The 17,161-nt window shown below is 36.0% G+C and overlaps 1 protein-coding gene across 3 annotated transcripts in view; it reads right to left on the bottom strand.

Moving 5' to 3' along the window:
• Positions 1-6,816: 6,816 nt before the first annotated feature.
• Positions 6,817-17,161, bottom strand: part of PPIP5K2 (diphosphoinositol pentakisphosphate kinase 2) — an 81,495-nt gene continuing 71,150 nt past the window's right edge. Inside the window, exons 30-32 of one of the 3 annotated variants that reach the window (XM_007191830.2) lie at positions 16,274-16,414; positions 12,993-13,118; positions 6,817-8,605 (exon numbers count right to left, since the gene is read on the bottom strand). In XM_007191830.2, the coding sequence (XP_007191892.1) occupies positions 8,493-8,605; positions 12,993-13,118; positions 16,274-16,414 (380 nt within the window). In that variant the 3' untranslated portion in view covers positions 6,817-8,492. The remainder of the gene's footprint in view (positions 8,606-12,992; positions 13,119-16,273; positions 16,415-17,161) is intronic. The other 2 variants (XM_057539979.1, XM_057539980.1) reach the window with 2 other exon arrangements.

Below are 17,161 nucleotides of genomic sequence, written 5' to 3'. Positions count from 1 at the left end.
TGGGGACCAGAGAAGCATGAAGCATCACAGTCTTCCAGACAGCCAGTAGCAGACCCGGGAGGCAAAACCAGGTCTCCTTTCTCCCAGTCCCGTATTCCACCTTTCATAGCAATGACTTTGCTCTTTCTTCCTGAAGAGGCTTTGAAAAAATGTGGAAAAAAGCATTATAGCCAGGCAGTTCAACATGCATGTTTTTACATACACAAATTTCATTGCTAAAAATGGAATTAAAGCATCTATCTATTCAGTGCTCTACCCTCTTGCCCAGCCTGTGGAATGATCACATGAGGGCATTTCGGTCACATAATTCCAATCTGGACATTTAACATTTCATACAGGATTTCTGAAATGACTCCGTGCTTTCTTTGAGCTATTGATTCTTTCAATTTTCACATTTTTAAAGTGATTGCATTTCCCACAGGTGGAGCAGACACAGTTCTCTTTCAATATGGGTACTATTGTGTGGTTTATTCTCTCTTTGTGGCTTTTCCATCTATTCCACTGGGATGTAGGTATGGTATATGGGACTTTCAAAAAGGTTTCTACCTGACCAATGAAGAATCAGTAATAAAAAATTGTGATGAGTTATAACATTTGAGACTCGCAGGTCTCATTTTATTGTCATGAATCTTGTGTCAGACATTTTAGGACAAATTAGCATTTCTATGTGTAATGAAAGAGTCTTTAATTATTTGGTTTCCAATTTCTTCACATCAGCAATGATGCTTTTTGATTAACAGTAGAGCCTGTGTTCTTTTATTCTCTGCCTCACCTCTCCCTCACTTTCTCTCTTTTCTCCCCATTTTTTCCATCCATCCATCTACCTTTATCACTGAGCTTTCTATTCAGCAATGACTAGCCCGAGAAAAATCTATGGGTTTTAAAAGCAGCAAAACCCTTTCAGAAGGCACATTGGGTTTCTTTTTTCTTTAAAAATCATCCTTCCATATGTCAAGCACTCCTGAAGCACCTTACATAGAATGATAAAGAAGTAGCTCACTTTCCTCATCAAGATACATGCTTGTAAGTGCTTGAAAATAGGTATCTAAACTGTACAACCATTATCCCACCAGGGTCATACAACTGTTGTCATTCACACCACACACAATATGAGATGGATGGGTGGGAGGGCAGGCCTGATTAAATACTGTGTTGCTTTTTTTAAAACCTGCTTTAAGAAGGACTGTACTGCCTTATTTTAAATATTTTATTTTTAAAAAGGGAAAGATGGAAGAATAACCTTGATTTGGGGGTGGGGGTTAGGTTTTGTTAGACTGTTACTAGGCAGGCTGTTCCCATGGCAACAAGAGCAACCATAAAGGAGTATTAGGAGCTGTCCAGAACATCCTTGACTGAAAAATGCTGAAACACCATTGAAAACAGGCCTGGTCGACATTTGGACTATATACAACTCTATTACAACAAAAGAATGCAAACAATGCTTCGATTTTGTTCTTCCCTTTATGGTTTACCAAATTAACATTTCATTTGATCCTGCCAACATTGTACTGCAGGCAGGACTGGCATTATTAACTTCATTAATAAAATATAACTGTGATGAGCAGACATGGGCTTCTCCTTTTCTCCTTCCTCCTCCTCCTCTTCCTTCTTGTTAAAGGACAGTAACAAAAAAAGAAGCGATTCCCAGTTTGAAAATAAAGGAGGAATTATTTCTCAATAAAAAAATTATCCCCCAATATAAAACAGAAATATAAACTGTCTTCAACACAACTAGAAGACACCTGTAACCTCAACCACAATATGTGAGAAAGGGATGACATATGTAGTCAAGGTCAAACAGGATAATGCCTGGAGAGGATGCTCACACTGCAGATCTCAAAGTCACTAGACCAAAAACTCCAAAATAGATGGCATAATAGGAGGGGCAAAACCAATTCCTTGTCTGAAAAAATGGAAATGGGCTGAGTGCCAGCAGGAGGGAATTTTCTGAATACTAACTGGTACCACAGAGTAGCAGGAGAGGCAAAGCCAAAGAAGGAAATATAGACATGCCACGTAAAAGAAGCAATCTGTGGATGAGTCAGAAGGGAGAAAAGAGATTCCAAAGGTGAGTAGCTCTGCAGTTGCCAATCCTTGTTAGCAGGAGAGAACAAAAGGCTCAAAAAGCTCTCTCAGACCCACAATCCTGTCATAAGTAGCTACACTGTAACCCAGGAAGAACTATTAATCCAAAATGGTGCCCTAGGGACTTCCCTGGTGGTGCAGTGGTTGGGAATCGCCTGCCAATGTAGGTGACATGGGTTTGAGCCCTGATCTGGGAAGATCCCACATGCCGCGGAGCAATGAAGCCCGTGTGCCACAGCTACTGAGCCTGCACTCTACAGCCCGTGAGCCACAACTACTGAGCCCACGTACCACAACTACTGAAGCCCGCACGCCTAGAGCCCGTGCTCCGCAGCAGGAGAGGCCACCGCAATGAGGCCCGCACACCGCAATGAAGAGTAGCCCCCACTCACCGCAACTAGAGAGGGCTCGCGTGCAGCAACGAAGACCCAACGCAGCCAAATAAATAAATAAATAAAACAAAATGGTGCCCTATCCACCATATGAATTTATACCAAATAGGTGAGCCAGAAAGAAACTTACCTCATTTAAAGAAGAGTAATAAATGAGAATGACCTCGCACAGTGCTAACATAAACACGCTTCAAGAAAAGGAGGAAAGGAACAGGAGAAACAACAGCAGATAAAACCATTCAACAGAGAAAATGAATTCGCTGAGCATACAAAATATGTGACCAAACATACCATCAAAATTCAAAAAATTTAAGGAAGTGAAAAGTTCATCCAGACATACAGGTGATCAGAAACCACCTGGCAAAACAACCAAAGGCAATGCAATATGAGCTAACAGAGTTCAGGAAAGAAAGAGAAAAAATAAAGACATCCTGGGCTTCCCTGGTGGCGCAGGGGTTGAGAATCTGCCTGCTAATGCAGGGGACACGGGTTCGGGCCCTGGTCTGGGGGGATCCCACATGCTGCGGAGCGGCTAGGCCTGTGAGCTACAGCTACTGAGCCTGCGCGTCTGGAGCTTGTGCTCCGTGACAAGAGAGGCCGCGATAGTGAGAGGCCCGCGCACCGCGATGAAGAGTGGCCCCCACTTGCCGCAACTAGAGAAAGCCCTCGCACAGAAACGAAGACCCAACACAGCCAAAAATAAATACATAAATAAATAAAATTACCTAAATTAAAAAAAAAAGAACTGTTAAGTAGGTAAACATTAAAAAAAAAAAAAAAAAAAAAAAGACAGCCCAGAAATAAGGTCACACCAGAAAGAATACAGAGGAAATAAGCTAAACTAAGAGAACAGGAAGAACCAAGGATATCAACCAAAACTGTGAAGTAGAGAAAAGGTAGAAGTATACTAATTGGACATTGCTCATAGCAGGGAGTCAGTAGCACCTAAAAAATTAAATGTATAATACAAAATTATAGTTAAAAAGAAAACTATTACTGGAACCAAAGAAACTATAGTAAACATGGATAATATAATTGATAGTGTACAGTTTATATTGATTACTTATTCGTTATCCATCCCCCTACCTCTCCCTCCTATCGGAACCCTAATTCGTGTCATATATCCATCCTTTCTTCATACTGTCATGGGCTCTAGGGCACTACTTCTTAACTGAAGGTGATTCTGCCCCTCCAGGGGACATCTGATCGTGTCTGGAGATGTTGACTCTCCCAATTTCGGGGGGGAGGCTACTGGCATTTAGGGTAGAGGCCAGGATGACGTGACTGGCTCCAGGCCAAAATCCTGTCTGTGATCTTTCAGACCTTACCATAGGCAATTACAAAGGCTTTGCCTGACAGGATTCATGGGGAAAAGCTGCCCTTCCCACATACAGTCTTCCAAGGGAGTTATAATCAATAACCTCTGGGCCTGCATACTCATATGCATATCTGCATTCCTAGCCCAGGCACCTCCATTCACAGGCCTCCTTATCAGGAGACCTTGGCTGAGACACATTTTAGATCTCTCCACTGAGACCTCCTGATGGGGCAGGCCTTGACCAAGACACTTTTCTCCACTATGACTCAGTTTTTTCACTCATAGCCTTTCCTCTAGTCCCCTTGGTTCATAAAATGGCAGGAACCTTTTATTCCAGGCTCCTCAGCAGTAAGACAATTTCCTCCACCTGTACTACCTGTCACTTGATTGACCCTTGCTCAGTGCCATTCTATAGTGGGGGTTTGGAGCAGTGAGGAGCGGGCACTGTTTTCCTACTTTCCTTTTTGGCCTCTCGCTTCTCACAGTAAGTAAATAAAGACTTGATTGTTACTTTCATTTTGGCTCACTGTCTTAACCCTTCCAGCCTGGTGCAGGGATACTGCTAAACATCCTACAACGCACATAACAGCCTCCCACAATGAATTAACTGGTCCAGAATACCAACACTGCTGAGGCTTTTGGGGAAATCTGACCCCATCACCAGCTCTAGGGCCAATAAGTTCATAGAATTCTCCTGGTGAATGTTATTCATCCAGAAAGTGGACAAATGACCAAATAAGTTAGCCCAATCACACTGAAGAAGACGACTTACTATTCCATGGTTGAAGGAGAATTTTCCTCAATTTCTATTGTGTTGGACGTGAACAAGGCAACATGAAGCCACTGGCAACCATCTTGTGAACATGACGGAAAACAACTTTGGGATAACGTTTATTCTATGCTAGAGGAAACAGGGAGAAAACCTGGGCCCTTGATGACATGACTGATAGAACTGTGGCTGAAGCTCACCATCTTTGGACCTTCAGAAATGTTTAACAGTGAATTTCCTTATGATTTTAAGTCAGTTTCAATTGCAGTTTTTCCTACTTGCAATGAAAAGTATTCTTTTACAAAAAGATAAACTAAATAAGCAATAAAAACAGAAAACATAACTAAAAGCAAAGATATATTATATATAAATAAATACAATTAGACTATACCAATAAATGAAATAAGATACTAAAATAGAATCACAAAGCAAAACCCACTATATAGTAAATTAAAATAAAATACCTAAATAAATTGACACTATAAAAAATAAAAGGATAAATAAGGGTATATCAGGCAAATGCAAGCCAAAATAAAACAGGTCATAATCTTAATATCTGACATTTCAAAAGCATCCAATGAGGAAAAAAAATATTGTTTTAATGGTAAAGGTAAAACCCATAATGGAAATTTAACAGTTGTGAATTCATATGCAACAGAAAACATAGCCATGTACTGTACAGAAAAAAGTAAAGTAAAAACCACAGATAATAAGAGGAGAACTTAACAGTAATCTGTAAGTGGAGAGTTTAACTTACCTCTCTCTCAAGTAATGACTAAGCATGTGGACCAAAGGAAAAGGCTACAGAAAATCTAAATAATATCTTTAATCAGGATATAATATATATATAGTATAAAACAATAAAGAGATTTTGTATAGTCCTCCATTCTCTGAAAATAGAGACTAGATCTTCCACAAAAATTGACCCATGTAAAGAAAACTTTACATGCCAATAGTTTGGTACCCAGGATTCCATACAAAGGGACAGCTGTTTCTACTTGGACTCCTTATCACAAGGGACTCCTTCAGAAGGAGTGTAAAAATTGTTCCCATGGGCAAGAATGCTGCTGTTTGTGGTAGCACCAGGTACAGAGAAAGAGAATTAGACAGAGGCTAGAGAGGGAACTGCTGGGCCGTCACAGAAGTGATCCCAACCTGACCAAGAATAGTATGGCTGCCTGCACTGTCCAGATAATAAGGCAACGGTAAACTGACAGAAAACTAATGAATGCTCTATGTAAGGCAAACTTTGATAAGCACACAAGTAAAGATTGAGAACTTTTTACCGAAGTATGAACACAAGACAAAAACGTAAAATCTTAGTTCAAACTGGCATGGAAATAAATAATAGTGGAAGTGTAGGGTAGATCAGAGTCAGCAGAACCTGGAGAAAAATCTAGGTGACCTTGATCAAAAAACTCTTCCTTTGTCTAAAGAGTTTTAACAAGAGAGTTCTTGAGGAACTATCATTTAACTTTTCTCTCATAATTGCCATCTATCACCCTCTTGCTCTAGGTATGTATATATTAAGCATACTGCCACATGTTCTCTGTTCATTTACTGTCTACCTTCTGCCTCCATTTCCTACTCAAAGGAAACATGATATAAAGTGTTCAGCATACTTTTCTCCATAACCCAAGATTGTACAACACTGCCAAAACATTTTCTAGTGGTTAAGAATGGACTACAAGAACTCATTAGAACCAGAGCAGCAGAACCTGCTGGCACTGGACTTCAAGGGCAAAAATTAGGTTTGAGTTCATATGCAGGGTTTTTAAGGGGAAAAGATTGAATAATGCATTATGAAGACTAACATGCCAGGATAACTGAACAGTACCTCAAGCTGGGCTTTCTCATCTCTTTGCTGGTTGGAGGATTAGCTATGAGAAGAAATATCTTCTAGTATTTAAAACAAACAAAAAAAACACTTTACAGGGATAGAATCAAGTGAGAAACAGATGCTTCAGTCAAACTTCCATTGAATGGTGATAACTATAATTTCTTTTTGTTTGTTTTGGGAAATGAATCTAAGGTTCTTGCAAATAAAACTGTCCTGTCTACACAGCAGTTATTACCAAGTTTGGCGACTACAGTGAAATCATAGTTCTTATATATCAATGGAAAAACGCGACTTGTACTGAACTTTCTAGTTAGTTCCTATTGCGATAACTATGGCCAATATTAAGAAATTTTATCTAATATCTAAGATGAGCATTGTTTAATATTAAAATACTTTTCCTCATTCTACTTTGAAAGTTAAAAGTAAAGGGTCAAAGAAAAGAATAAAAAATAACTTGCCATTTAAGCCACCCTGTGATTCTAGAAATAAAATATTTTAATTCAGTTCCACTTAAAAAATAAAAGTAGTTTCTTTACTCTGACAATGAGCACATTAACCACATTTTCACATACAGAAAGCTTAGGTACATTCAACTGTTTACAAGACATGTCTCCATATAATACATTTACATTCATGTGAAACATATGAACTCATAGAATTGTATATATTTGTGGCTTTTGCATCTGGTACCTTTTAAAATGAACATGTACTATGCTTATTTTCTAAAGTCAATTCATTATGATAATTTAAGGTTAGGAGAGTCTCTACTGAAGGATTGGAATAGCTGCATTCATACGAGAATTCAATAATTTTTCTAAACATAAGCCTCAAACTAAAGCTTTAGCAATTCAAGTTACCTAACTGGCAATGGATGCAATTCTTATCAGGATGTACTGTTTGGTTTACAGTTTAAGTCATTTCAAGTGGTTTATACAATAATTATTTGTGCATCAGGGGAAAGTAAGCACCAAGGATAATAAATATTTTTTCACATCATAGATGAAATCACAATGCAATAATCTCAATTTCCCTTCAAAATGTAATCATTTGAAATGAGCATGTATTTCAAATGCTCAATCTTTAAGTTATCTTAGTGAGATCAACTGATATTCTAGAGATAAGAATGGAAATGGTAAAAATAGGTGCTATACATAATATCTACTAACAATGGAATTCAGATACTCTTCTTACATCGATTACCTCCATTCTGGAACTCAGTTTTTTAGATCTAAAAAGAACTCTGAAAATAACTAACATTTATAAACTTGTCAACTATATCTTAAAAAGAAACTCTAAAGATGTCTTTCTTGCCAATATATGAAGAAAAATTGTCCTGATGAACAAAAGCACCTTATGGTAAGGAAATATATAAAGAAAATATTTTCTACAAATTAATATACAAATTTATGTGCATAAAGGTATAGTTATCCCAGCTGCATATGTAATATTTTAAATAATACACAATAAAAATTCAAAGCATAGATTGAAAAAATAACCCATATGCCAATACTCCAGTTATTAAATATTGCAGCATATATGTAATCATAACAAACAATTGGGGAAAAAAAGGTTTCTAATCTAAATGGTCAATGAAATCTCTTTGGAAATATGCTTTTTAGAAGTTCCCAGTATGGCCATCAAATTTCAAGCTATAGGTTTTTGCAGCCCAGATGTGATCCTGTGAAAGTGAAAATGTGTACAGAGGCCACCTCACAGGTTCTTCAGCAAACAGCATTACTGTGTGACATTGGCACAGGCCGTCTGGGCTTTTCCGTTCCTCTTCTTTACCACAGGCACACGGTAAACATCACATTCAGAACAACAGACCTTTATCACCATAAGTTTTGCTACTCATAAAATGCTAATAAACACTGTTTTAAACATTTCCAGATCATGACAAAGGCCTTACCTGAATATATACAAAGAATTCTCTAGATGTCATGTATCTTTAAATTAATACAGAGATGTATAAGGAGACACAAATTACTTGCTTTGATACTTTTCAGTCAAGGTTTATTACGTGTCTCTTTCTACTGAACACGTGATTTTTTATAAGTATAATGAGTTCCAGCTTCTGCTAAGAAGATTTCATTTTTTTTTCGCAGTGTTTTTTTTGTGTTCATGCATTTCTGTTTTGCTACTCACACCCTTTTTCCGAGATGAGGTATTAGGAACAACCGTACTAGAAGGTCCACTGGGAGCTATACATAAAAAGAAAAACTACTGTTTAGATTTTCACAAGCAATCCAAGTTCAGATAATACAAAACAATCAACAGAAGTTCAAATAACATAAAACAAACTTCTCTTTTTCCCCGCATTCTTCCTGGGAAACTAATTTATTCCATCATTTTTAATTAACATCTAATGTCCTAACGACCTTCAAATTTATACTTCTGGCCCAGGCCTTTTCCCTTACCTCAAGATCTGTATATCCCGTACATCCTACTACAAACCTCTATATAGATATTTGACAGGAAATATAAACTTACCATGTTTAAAACTGAACTCACCATTTTCCCTATAAACATCTATTTTCTTCAGTATCTCCTATCTTACCACTATCTAAAAAGCTGAAAGATTAGAGAACTAGAAACATTCTTGACTTGGGAATCAGCCTTTTATATCCAAACCAACATCAAGCCCCAATGAGTTATCAAAAAGTTATTCTAAGCCAGGTTACACTTTTGTATGGATGGGTAAATTTCTGCCAGACCAATCCTCCTCCTGCAGGTAACAAGTTTAAGCGCAGGATAAAATATGAAAAAAACAACTACCTGAAGACATTGAAGAGTGAACAAAAGCAGGCATATACTAAAAAAGAATCAATATTTGGAAGAAGGGAACAACATGGAGTTAGTCCCCCGTGCCCTTTTTAAAAAAGCTTTAGGTTTAAGGACAGGATCCAGTCTGCCCCATGTGGAATGGCTAAAACTACAACATAAAACTCAGTCCTACTAGCATGAAGAACCAGAAGAAAAGTATTGGGGCATATATAGCTGCTTGGAAGTCCAGTGGGGAATCCCAAATCTTTGTGTAAACCCTGATCAAGTGTGTGACTTGAGCAGAGTAAGCTCCTAAGAAGTCCGGCTCAGGCTAAAAGAAGTGAAGTGAAATTTGAGCTGTCAGTCACTTCAGAAGACATAGGTTTGCAATCTGAGTTCAGCCAAGGTTAACTCTTTGCTTTAAAAACAATCTAATACTCTTTGGAGGAACATAAGAGAAACAACAGAGTCCAGTGTTTGTCTAGGATACAATCCAAAATTACTCAGTATATGAAAAACAGGAAATAAACCTTCCTTCTTGGGAATGAGAAAATTTATGAGACCAATCCTGAGATTAGCCAGATTAATAGACAAGAATTTTAAAGCAACTATTTTAACTATGCTCAAGAACAAAGGAAAATATGCTTATAATGAATAAAAATACAGGAAATCTCTGAAGGAAAAAAAACTACAAAGAAGAATCAAAACAAATGTCTAAAACTAAAGAATAAATATATGAAATAAAATTTCACTGGATGGGTTTAACAGCAGAATAGAGGTGACAGGTAAAAGTGACTATCAACCAGAATTTTATTACCAAAAAAAAAAAGTCCTAAGCATGCAATAGTCAGACTTCTGAGAAGCAAAGATAAAGGGAAAACACTGAAAGCAGGCAGAGAAAAATAATCCATTAACCCATTGCATACATAGGAACAACAATTCAAATTAACAAAGACTTCTCATCAGAAACAAGGGGAATGACAAGATAGTGGAATAACATCCTTAAAATGCTGAAAGAAAAAACTTTCTTCCCAAATTCTCTGTCCAGCAAAACGACCTTTCAAGAATGAAGGTAAAATAAAGACTTTTTTTCAGATATAGTAACAGATCTGAAGTATAAGAAATGGTAAAAAGATTCAGGTTGAAGGGAATGAAACCAGATGGAAACAAACACTTAAAAGAAGAAATAAAGAACATTAAAAATAGCAAATATGTGGATAATTAAAGACTTCTTTCTCTTTTTAATTTCTTTAAAATACATATGACTCTTTAAAGCAAATATCATAACATTGTACTGTAGCCTTTATAATACATGTGGAAGTAACACATATGGGTAACTATGTGTAAAAGATGGGAAGAAGGGAAGGTAAACACACCTGTACAGTTGGAAGGTTTCTACATTTTATGTTAAGTGGCACAAAATTGACTCAAAGTAGACCACGAAAAGCCAGAAATGTGTATTTACTGCTACCAATAAAAGAATAATGCAAAAAGGTATAGCTAAAAAGCCAATAGATAAGTTAAAATGAAATTCTAAAAAATACTGAATTAATAAAAAAAAACAGGCAGGAAAGAATAAAGGAATAATAATCAGAAGGAATAAACAGAAAATATAATAAAAGGGTAGACCTAACTCAACCATATCAATAATTACATTAAATGTTAATGGACTATAAACACTAACTATAAGGCACATATTGTTAGAATGGCCTTTTCAAAAAGCCAAATATATGCTGTCTAAAAAAGATCCCCTTAAATATGAAGACAGTTTGGTTAAAAAAAATATACACATGCATGAAGACCTAAATAGTCATTTCTTCAAAGGAGACATACAGATGACCAATAGGCAAATGAAAAGATGCTCATCATTGCTCATTATTAGAGAAATGCAAATCAAAACTACAATGAAGTACCACCTCACACCAGTCAGAATGGCCATCATTAAAAAGTCTACAAATAACAAGTGCTAGCGAGGGTGTGGAGAAAAGGGAACCCTCCTACACTGTTGGTGGGAATGTAAACTGGCGCAGCCACTATGGAATACAGTTTGGAGGTTCCTCAAAAAACTAAAAATAGAGTTATCATATGATCCAGCAATCCCATTCCTGGGCATATATCCAGAAAAAACTATAATTCAAAAAGATACATGCACCCCTATGTTCACAGCAGCACTATTTACAATAGCCAAGACATGGAAACAACCTAAATGTCCATCGACAGATGAATGGATAAAGAAGATATATGGATAAATGGATATATGGTATATATATATATACAATGGAATACTACTCAGCCACAAAAAGAATGAAATAATGCCATTTGCAGCAATATGGACGGACCTAGAGATTATCACACTAAGTGAAGTAAGTCAGAAAGACAAATACCATATGATATCACTTATATGTGGAATCTAAAATATGACATAAATGAACTTATCTATGAAACAGAAACAGACTCACAGGTATAGAGAACAGACCTGTGATTGCCAAGGGGGAGGGTGGGTAGGGCAGGGATGGATTGGGAGTTTGGGATTAGCAGATGTAAACTATTATATATAGAATGGATAAACAACAAGGTCCTACTTTAAATTAAAGCACAGGGAACTATATTCAATATCCTGTAATAAACCATAATGGAAAAGAATATGAAAAAGTATATATATATATAAAACTGAATCACTTTGCTGTACAGCAGATATTAACACAACATTGTAAATCAACTATACTTCAATAAAATAAATTAAATATATATATATACCATGCATACAGTAGTCATAAGAAAGGTGAAGTAGCTAAATTCACATTAGATAAAATAAACTTTACGACAAAGCATTAGTAGAAATCAAAGAGGGAAATTTCATGATGATATTGGGGCAATACATTAGGAAGTCATAACAATCAAATGTGTATGCACCTAATAACAGGGTTTCAAAATTCACAAAGTAAAAACTGACCAAATTAAAGAGGGAAGCAGACAATTCCACAATTGTGAGTAGAAACTGCTCTCTAAGCAACTGCTAGAACAATCAGAACCTCCTCTCCCTTGTACATGTTGCCATCCCCCCAAAATGGCAAATACGCAGAAGATCTGAGTAACATTATCAACAATCTTGACCTAATGGATACTTACAGAACATCAATACACTATGATGTATTATTAGTGTATTATTAGTGTATAATTAGTGTATTATTCCATAATACACTATGGAATAGCTACATCAATAAACTATGGAATAATTCTTTTTTAGTGTACTTGGTACATTTATTATGCATCTAAAACATAGAGAACAATGTACCATGATTCAAAGAGTTTCAAGTCTTAGGTCTACTGACTACTAGCTACATGAACAGGGACAAGTCATAACCTCTCTGCAACTTTCTTCATCTGTAATGGGCAACAACACAATCAAATATGCCAAGTAAAAACAGAAAAAAGCTGATAAAAGATAGTTGAATTTGGTAGTTACAGCACCAGACTGAGAATGGAGAGATTAAAATACTCTAAAGAAAGAGAAAAAAAAAAAATCTTTCAAACAAAATGACTAAAGTGATGCCTTGGCTCAACAGAAAAGCAAAAGAAGACAAGACAGTCCATAAATCAGTTTAGAAAAGTATGAGTATGAAATATATTTTATTAACATATGTGAGGGGAAGGGGGGATAATTAACGGAGGAAAAAAACCCCCAAATATGTAAATAGGCTACAATAACAGAGTTCCTAGAGTCTAATGATCCTACTTAAAAACAGATCTTTACATCTACAAAGCAAGCTATTATTACTCCTCTAATTGTTATATTGAATCCACAAATTCACACACACTCCTAACCTGGTTTGCTGCTTGCTTTAGTACTCTTTATGGTAGCTGCTGGCATTGGGAGGATCTTTGCAGGTGTATATGTATTTAAAGATACTTTTCTTCTTATTATTGGACTGGAACGTGAAGCTGAAGAGGCTGGAAAAAACAAACAAACAAACCCAACATGGTAATTCAATAATTTTCTGACAATTCTATCAAATCTAAACTAACTAGATTACAAATAATTAAATCAGATTGTCTTCCTATATCACCCAGATGAGATTTATCTTCAAGCAGAAGAAATTTAAAGATTTTTTTTTTCTTTCTAATTAAGGTGGGGAGATTGAGAGGTGTGAAAAAGGACAAGTAGGTACAATTCTTAAGTATGAAGTCCTCTGGGAAAGGATAGGCTGGAGTGGGGGAGCTATTGGCATGAGCTTTTGGGTTCCTAAACAAAGGGAGTTAAGGAGATAACAAAAGACCGATTTGCCTATTTTTGCAATTTTGGAAGAGGACCTGATAGCAATAAACACTGTGTCTCTGAAAAATCAATATGTGGGCCAATTATGGCAAATGTGCCTTTGGTGGTTGATACCTACACTGAATGAGTATAAATTTCACTGGCAGAAGATCAAAGTAGCCACTAGTAAAATAATACACAAGTGATTAAAAAGTGCCTAAAACATCCTATAAAGCACCACATCATTACCTAGCTCTTTTCTGCTTGCATTTTTTATCCTATTATAACTTCCACCTCTAACTTATCCAATTAGTATTCTCACACCTTTTCCACCAACCTGATATTGTCAGTGCCTCATTGTAAGCTATCTACTAGTTACCACAAAATTAATTTTGTCCTAGGTGAGAAAAAAATCTGTGAATGACAGATATTAACAATGTCTTCTCCCTTGTTATGAATGCCACAAATTCAGTATAGTTCTATATTATGATGTTACTTCCTTGACAATCCAGGGAATTAAGTATAAATTACATAAATATATTGTGATTACTAAATATTTATTCTGCAGTTACCCTATAAAATACAGGATTCAGATACTTCCACCATAATTGGAACCCTATTTTCTTTAATCAAAGAGAATGGAAAAACCATACACTTTAGGAGACCTGGGTTTCAGTCTTGCTTGAGCACTAACTGGTTAATTTCCTCAATGGTGTCTCTAAGTTTTTCTCTTAAAACAGTAAGCTTTTCTCAAATGAAATCTTAAATAAAACGGATCAAAGCAGATACTCTGATTGAAGCAACCACAGAAGACACAGGCCTAATCACTCAGCATCCTTCTCTTCCTCATGGAACTTCCTATAAAGCTCTTGGGAATATAGTTTGAAGACCAATGAATTAGATTAACTCTAAGGTTCATCCAACTCTATGAACTGCATTAACTATATTTACTTTCTCATCTAGTTCCCTTAGTAAGTAATGGAATGAAATTTTAAGAGAACTAGAGGGGTTGGGGTACAACTTGTGTCCATAATATAGAGAAGAGTTAATGAGAACTAGAAAAGGAATTTAATATCCTTCATTTCATTAATATACCTCAATAATACACTCTGAGGAACTGAATTCACTAACCACAGAAATGAAGCCATCATAAGATAGCAATGCCACAGCATAAACATTCAAAGATTATCTTTTTGTAAATAGTCCACCAAAATTCTCTTTCCAAAACAGATGTCATTACTGCTACTTTACCTTTAAGTCATTTACTGAAGATCTGCTAAATTCAAAGCAGCATTAATGCCTACCCTAAATTCTTATTTACTAATTACAGTCTTTCTTTAATCTCTATTTTAAGATTATAAATCCCTGACCCAGGGAAGCATTGAAATGTCAAGTATAAAGAAGGGTAAAAGAGAAAATGAGAATTTATTTACTCAGGTTCTCTACTGCGTTCTGAGGAGCAGCATTGTCCATTCTATCAGCTAACAGAGAACATAAAAGGAAGAACATCCTTCAGTTTCCTGACTTTGACTTTATAGCTTGCAGGTTATTTCATTTGGAGTATTATCAATTCTCAGAATGAGACACATTCATATGTACATTTAAAACTGAAACCTACTTCCCCAAACCATTCCTAAAGAGAAATGTTTTAGAACATTCACACCAAGATACCACTCCATTACCCTTAATGGTTGAAAGCTGACCTCTACCACCAGATGTGAAAGAGAAAGGCAAAAATGCAGGGGGCACTGTTTGGACAGAATACACTGAATAGAACTCTGTAGAATAATACATTGTGGTTCCCCAGGAAAGGGAAGAGAGTAACAGCAACACACGAAAGTGGCTTTCATCCCAAGACCTCCAATTTCATTCTTGGGAAAAACATAGTTACAGCATTCTCCTTACAAAAAGGAGTTGGTATACATAGAAAGTTTGTACCTTTCCTAAGATATGACTAGGACTAGCAAGACTCTTAACTCTAAGCAGAGCATTCTCTTCCAGAATGAATGCTTCCTAAACTGGAAATTCCAATGTGTCAAAGGATCCTACAGAGCTGAAAATGACAACAGCCAGCTGACTTCTCACATCTAAAAAGGTAGCCCTGAACATTTCCCAAACTGAAGTCCCTCAGAATAGTTCTACATGATGTTTAAATGCATTACCAAAAAAGTGTTTTCTCAGCAAGTAAGTTCTGGAAAATGTGGGTATATAGTTTTCTTTATAGAAAGAAGAACCTTAGCTGTTTATATGCTGATGAAACTAACACCTCTCGAAAGGGAGGTGGGATATAATAAAAGTTTCCAAAACTTACTTAGCCACAAACCCCCCCTTTTTTTTTTTTTTTTTACACAGAGGAATTAACCTCTTCAGAATATTTTCTGCAGAACACAATTTTAAAAACTGTTGTCCTAATTTGCTCTCTTTAGTTAAGGGCTCTTTCTGAGTCTATATGACTGCTTATCAAAAGTGGTGAAGGGATGGGCATGTGGCATGTGTAGATTAATATAGACTGATGTTTTGTCATTTTTAAAAAGCTTATTATAAAATGACATACAATAGGAATGTGAAAATAAGACCAAGACTCTATATGACATGTTGCTGATTTTATTGCTGGGTCTTAGATTTTTTCCCCCCTTTCTGTAAAAAAAAAAAAAAAAAAAGTCTTTGCGGAAGAGTCAAGACAACAGCCTGGTACATTGCATATTACACCAAAGAATTCTAAATAATGTTCTTCTCTTTCTCTCCTAAAATTCTATTTACTATCACTATTGAATTTATGTTTTTATAATTATTTTTATATTCAGATAATCTCTATTGCCTAAAAATCAAATAATAATAATAATTTTCCTACAAATTTCAGGGGTCTTCTGTGGAACGTCACTTGATGGAGAAGCAATGGAAGCAAGAAATTCATCCACCTGCTTTAAAGACAGGGCATTGTGAAGAGTTTCTAGAGGACAAATAGATGGCACCATCGAATACAATTCAAAGCCTGAGGGGAAAAAAACAAAAACAGAAACAAAAACAAGAGTTGGATATCTTAAAAATCATTAATTAAAAAGGAAGAAGACCACTGCTTAGAACTAGACAGTTTAGGTCTTTTCAATCTATCACATGCAAACACACGAGATCGCTGAAGTCATGACACCAGATGCTATGCAGTATGGGGTTGGATCAAGATGTGACAAGGATTTCATTTTAAATGTAACCACATAGTACAGCATGCACACAATTTCATTCTGTATTTTGGTAAAATCTAAGAATAATACTTAAAGAAAAAAACCTGGGGGAACAATAAACAGAAAAAAAATACAGGTTTTTCAGTTTTTACTTTTTAGAATCAGGTCTATTTGATAGGTGAATAAGCTGATGCCATAATGTGTCCCTGATGCCAGAATGCTAAAGGTAACTTCTTGTTGAAAAACAATTAAGCGATTACTTGTGAAGAGTGATTTTAAATACCTTTCTAGTCATAACAAGGCCAATAATACTCTCTAGTGTGACCCCAAAATAACATCCATTCATTTACGCTGAAATTAAAATTCCAAAACATATTTCACCTACCTTTATTGAATTAACACAATAATTCTATTGTTGGAAATTGCTAGCTGGGTGAAGTCAGGCCAAGTAAAAAGCAATACAAAATACAAATATGTTTGCATCCAACAATGGCACAGAAATACAAAAATTTCATGAAACAAACCATGCAGATATGTATTAATACCATCAGTGAAACAAA

This window comes from Balaenoptera acutorostrata, chromosome 2 (genome assembly GCF_949987535.1).
Source record: "Balaenoptera acutorostrata chromosome 2, mBalAcu1.1, whole genome shotgun sequence".
Classification (NCBI taxonomy): Eukaryota; Metazoa; Chordata; class Mammalia; order Artiodactyla; family Balaenopteridae; genus Balaenoptera; species Balaenoptera acutorostrata.
Note: the sequence above shows the minus strand (reverse complement) of the source record. Positions and strands in the feature narration are given on the sequence as shown.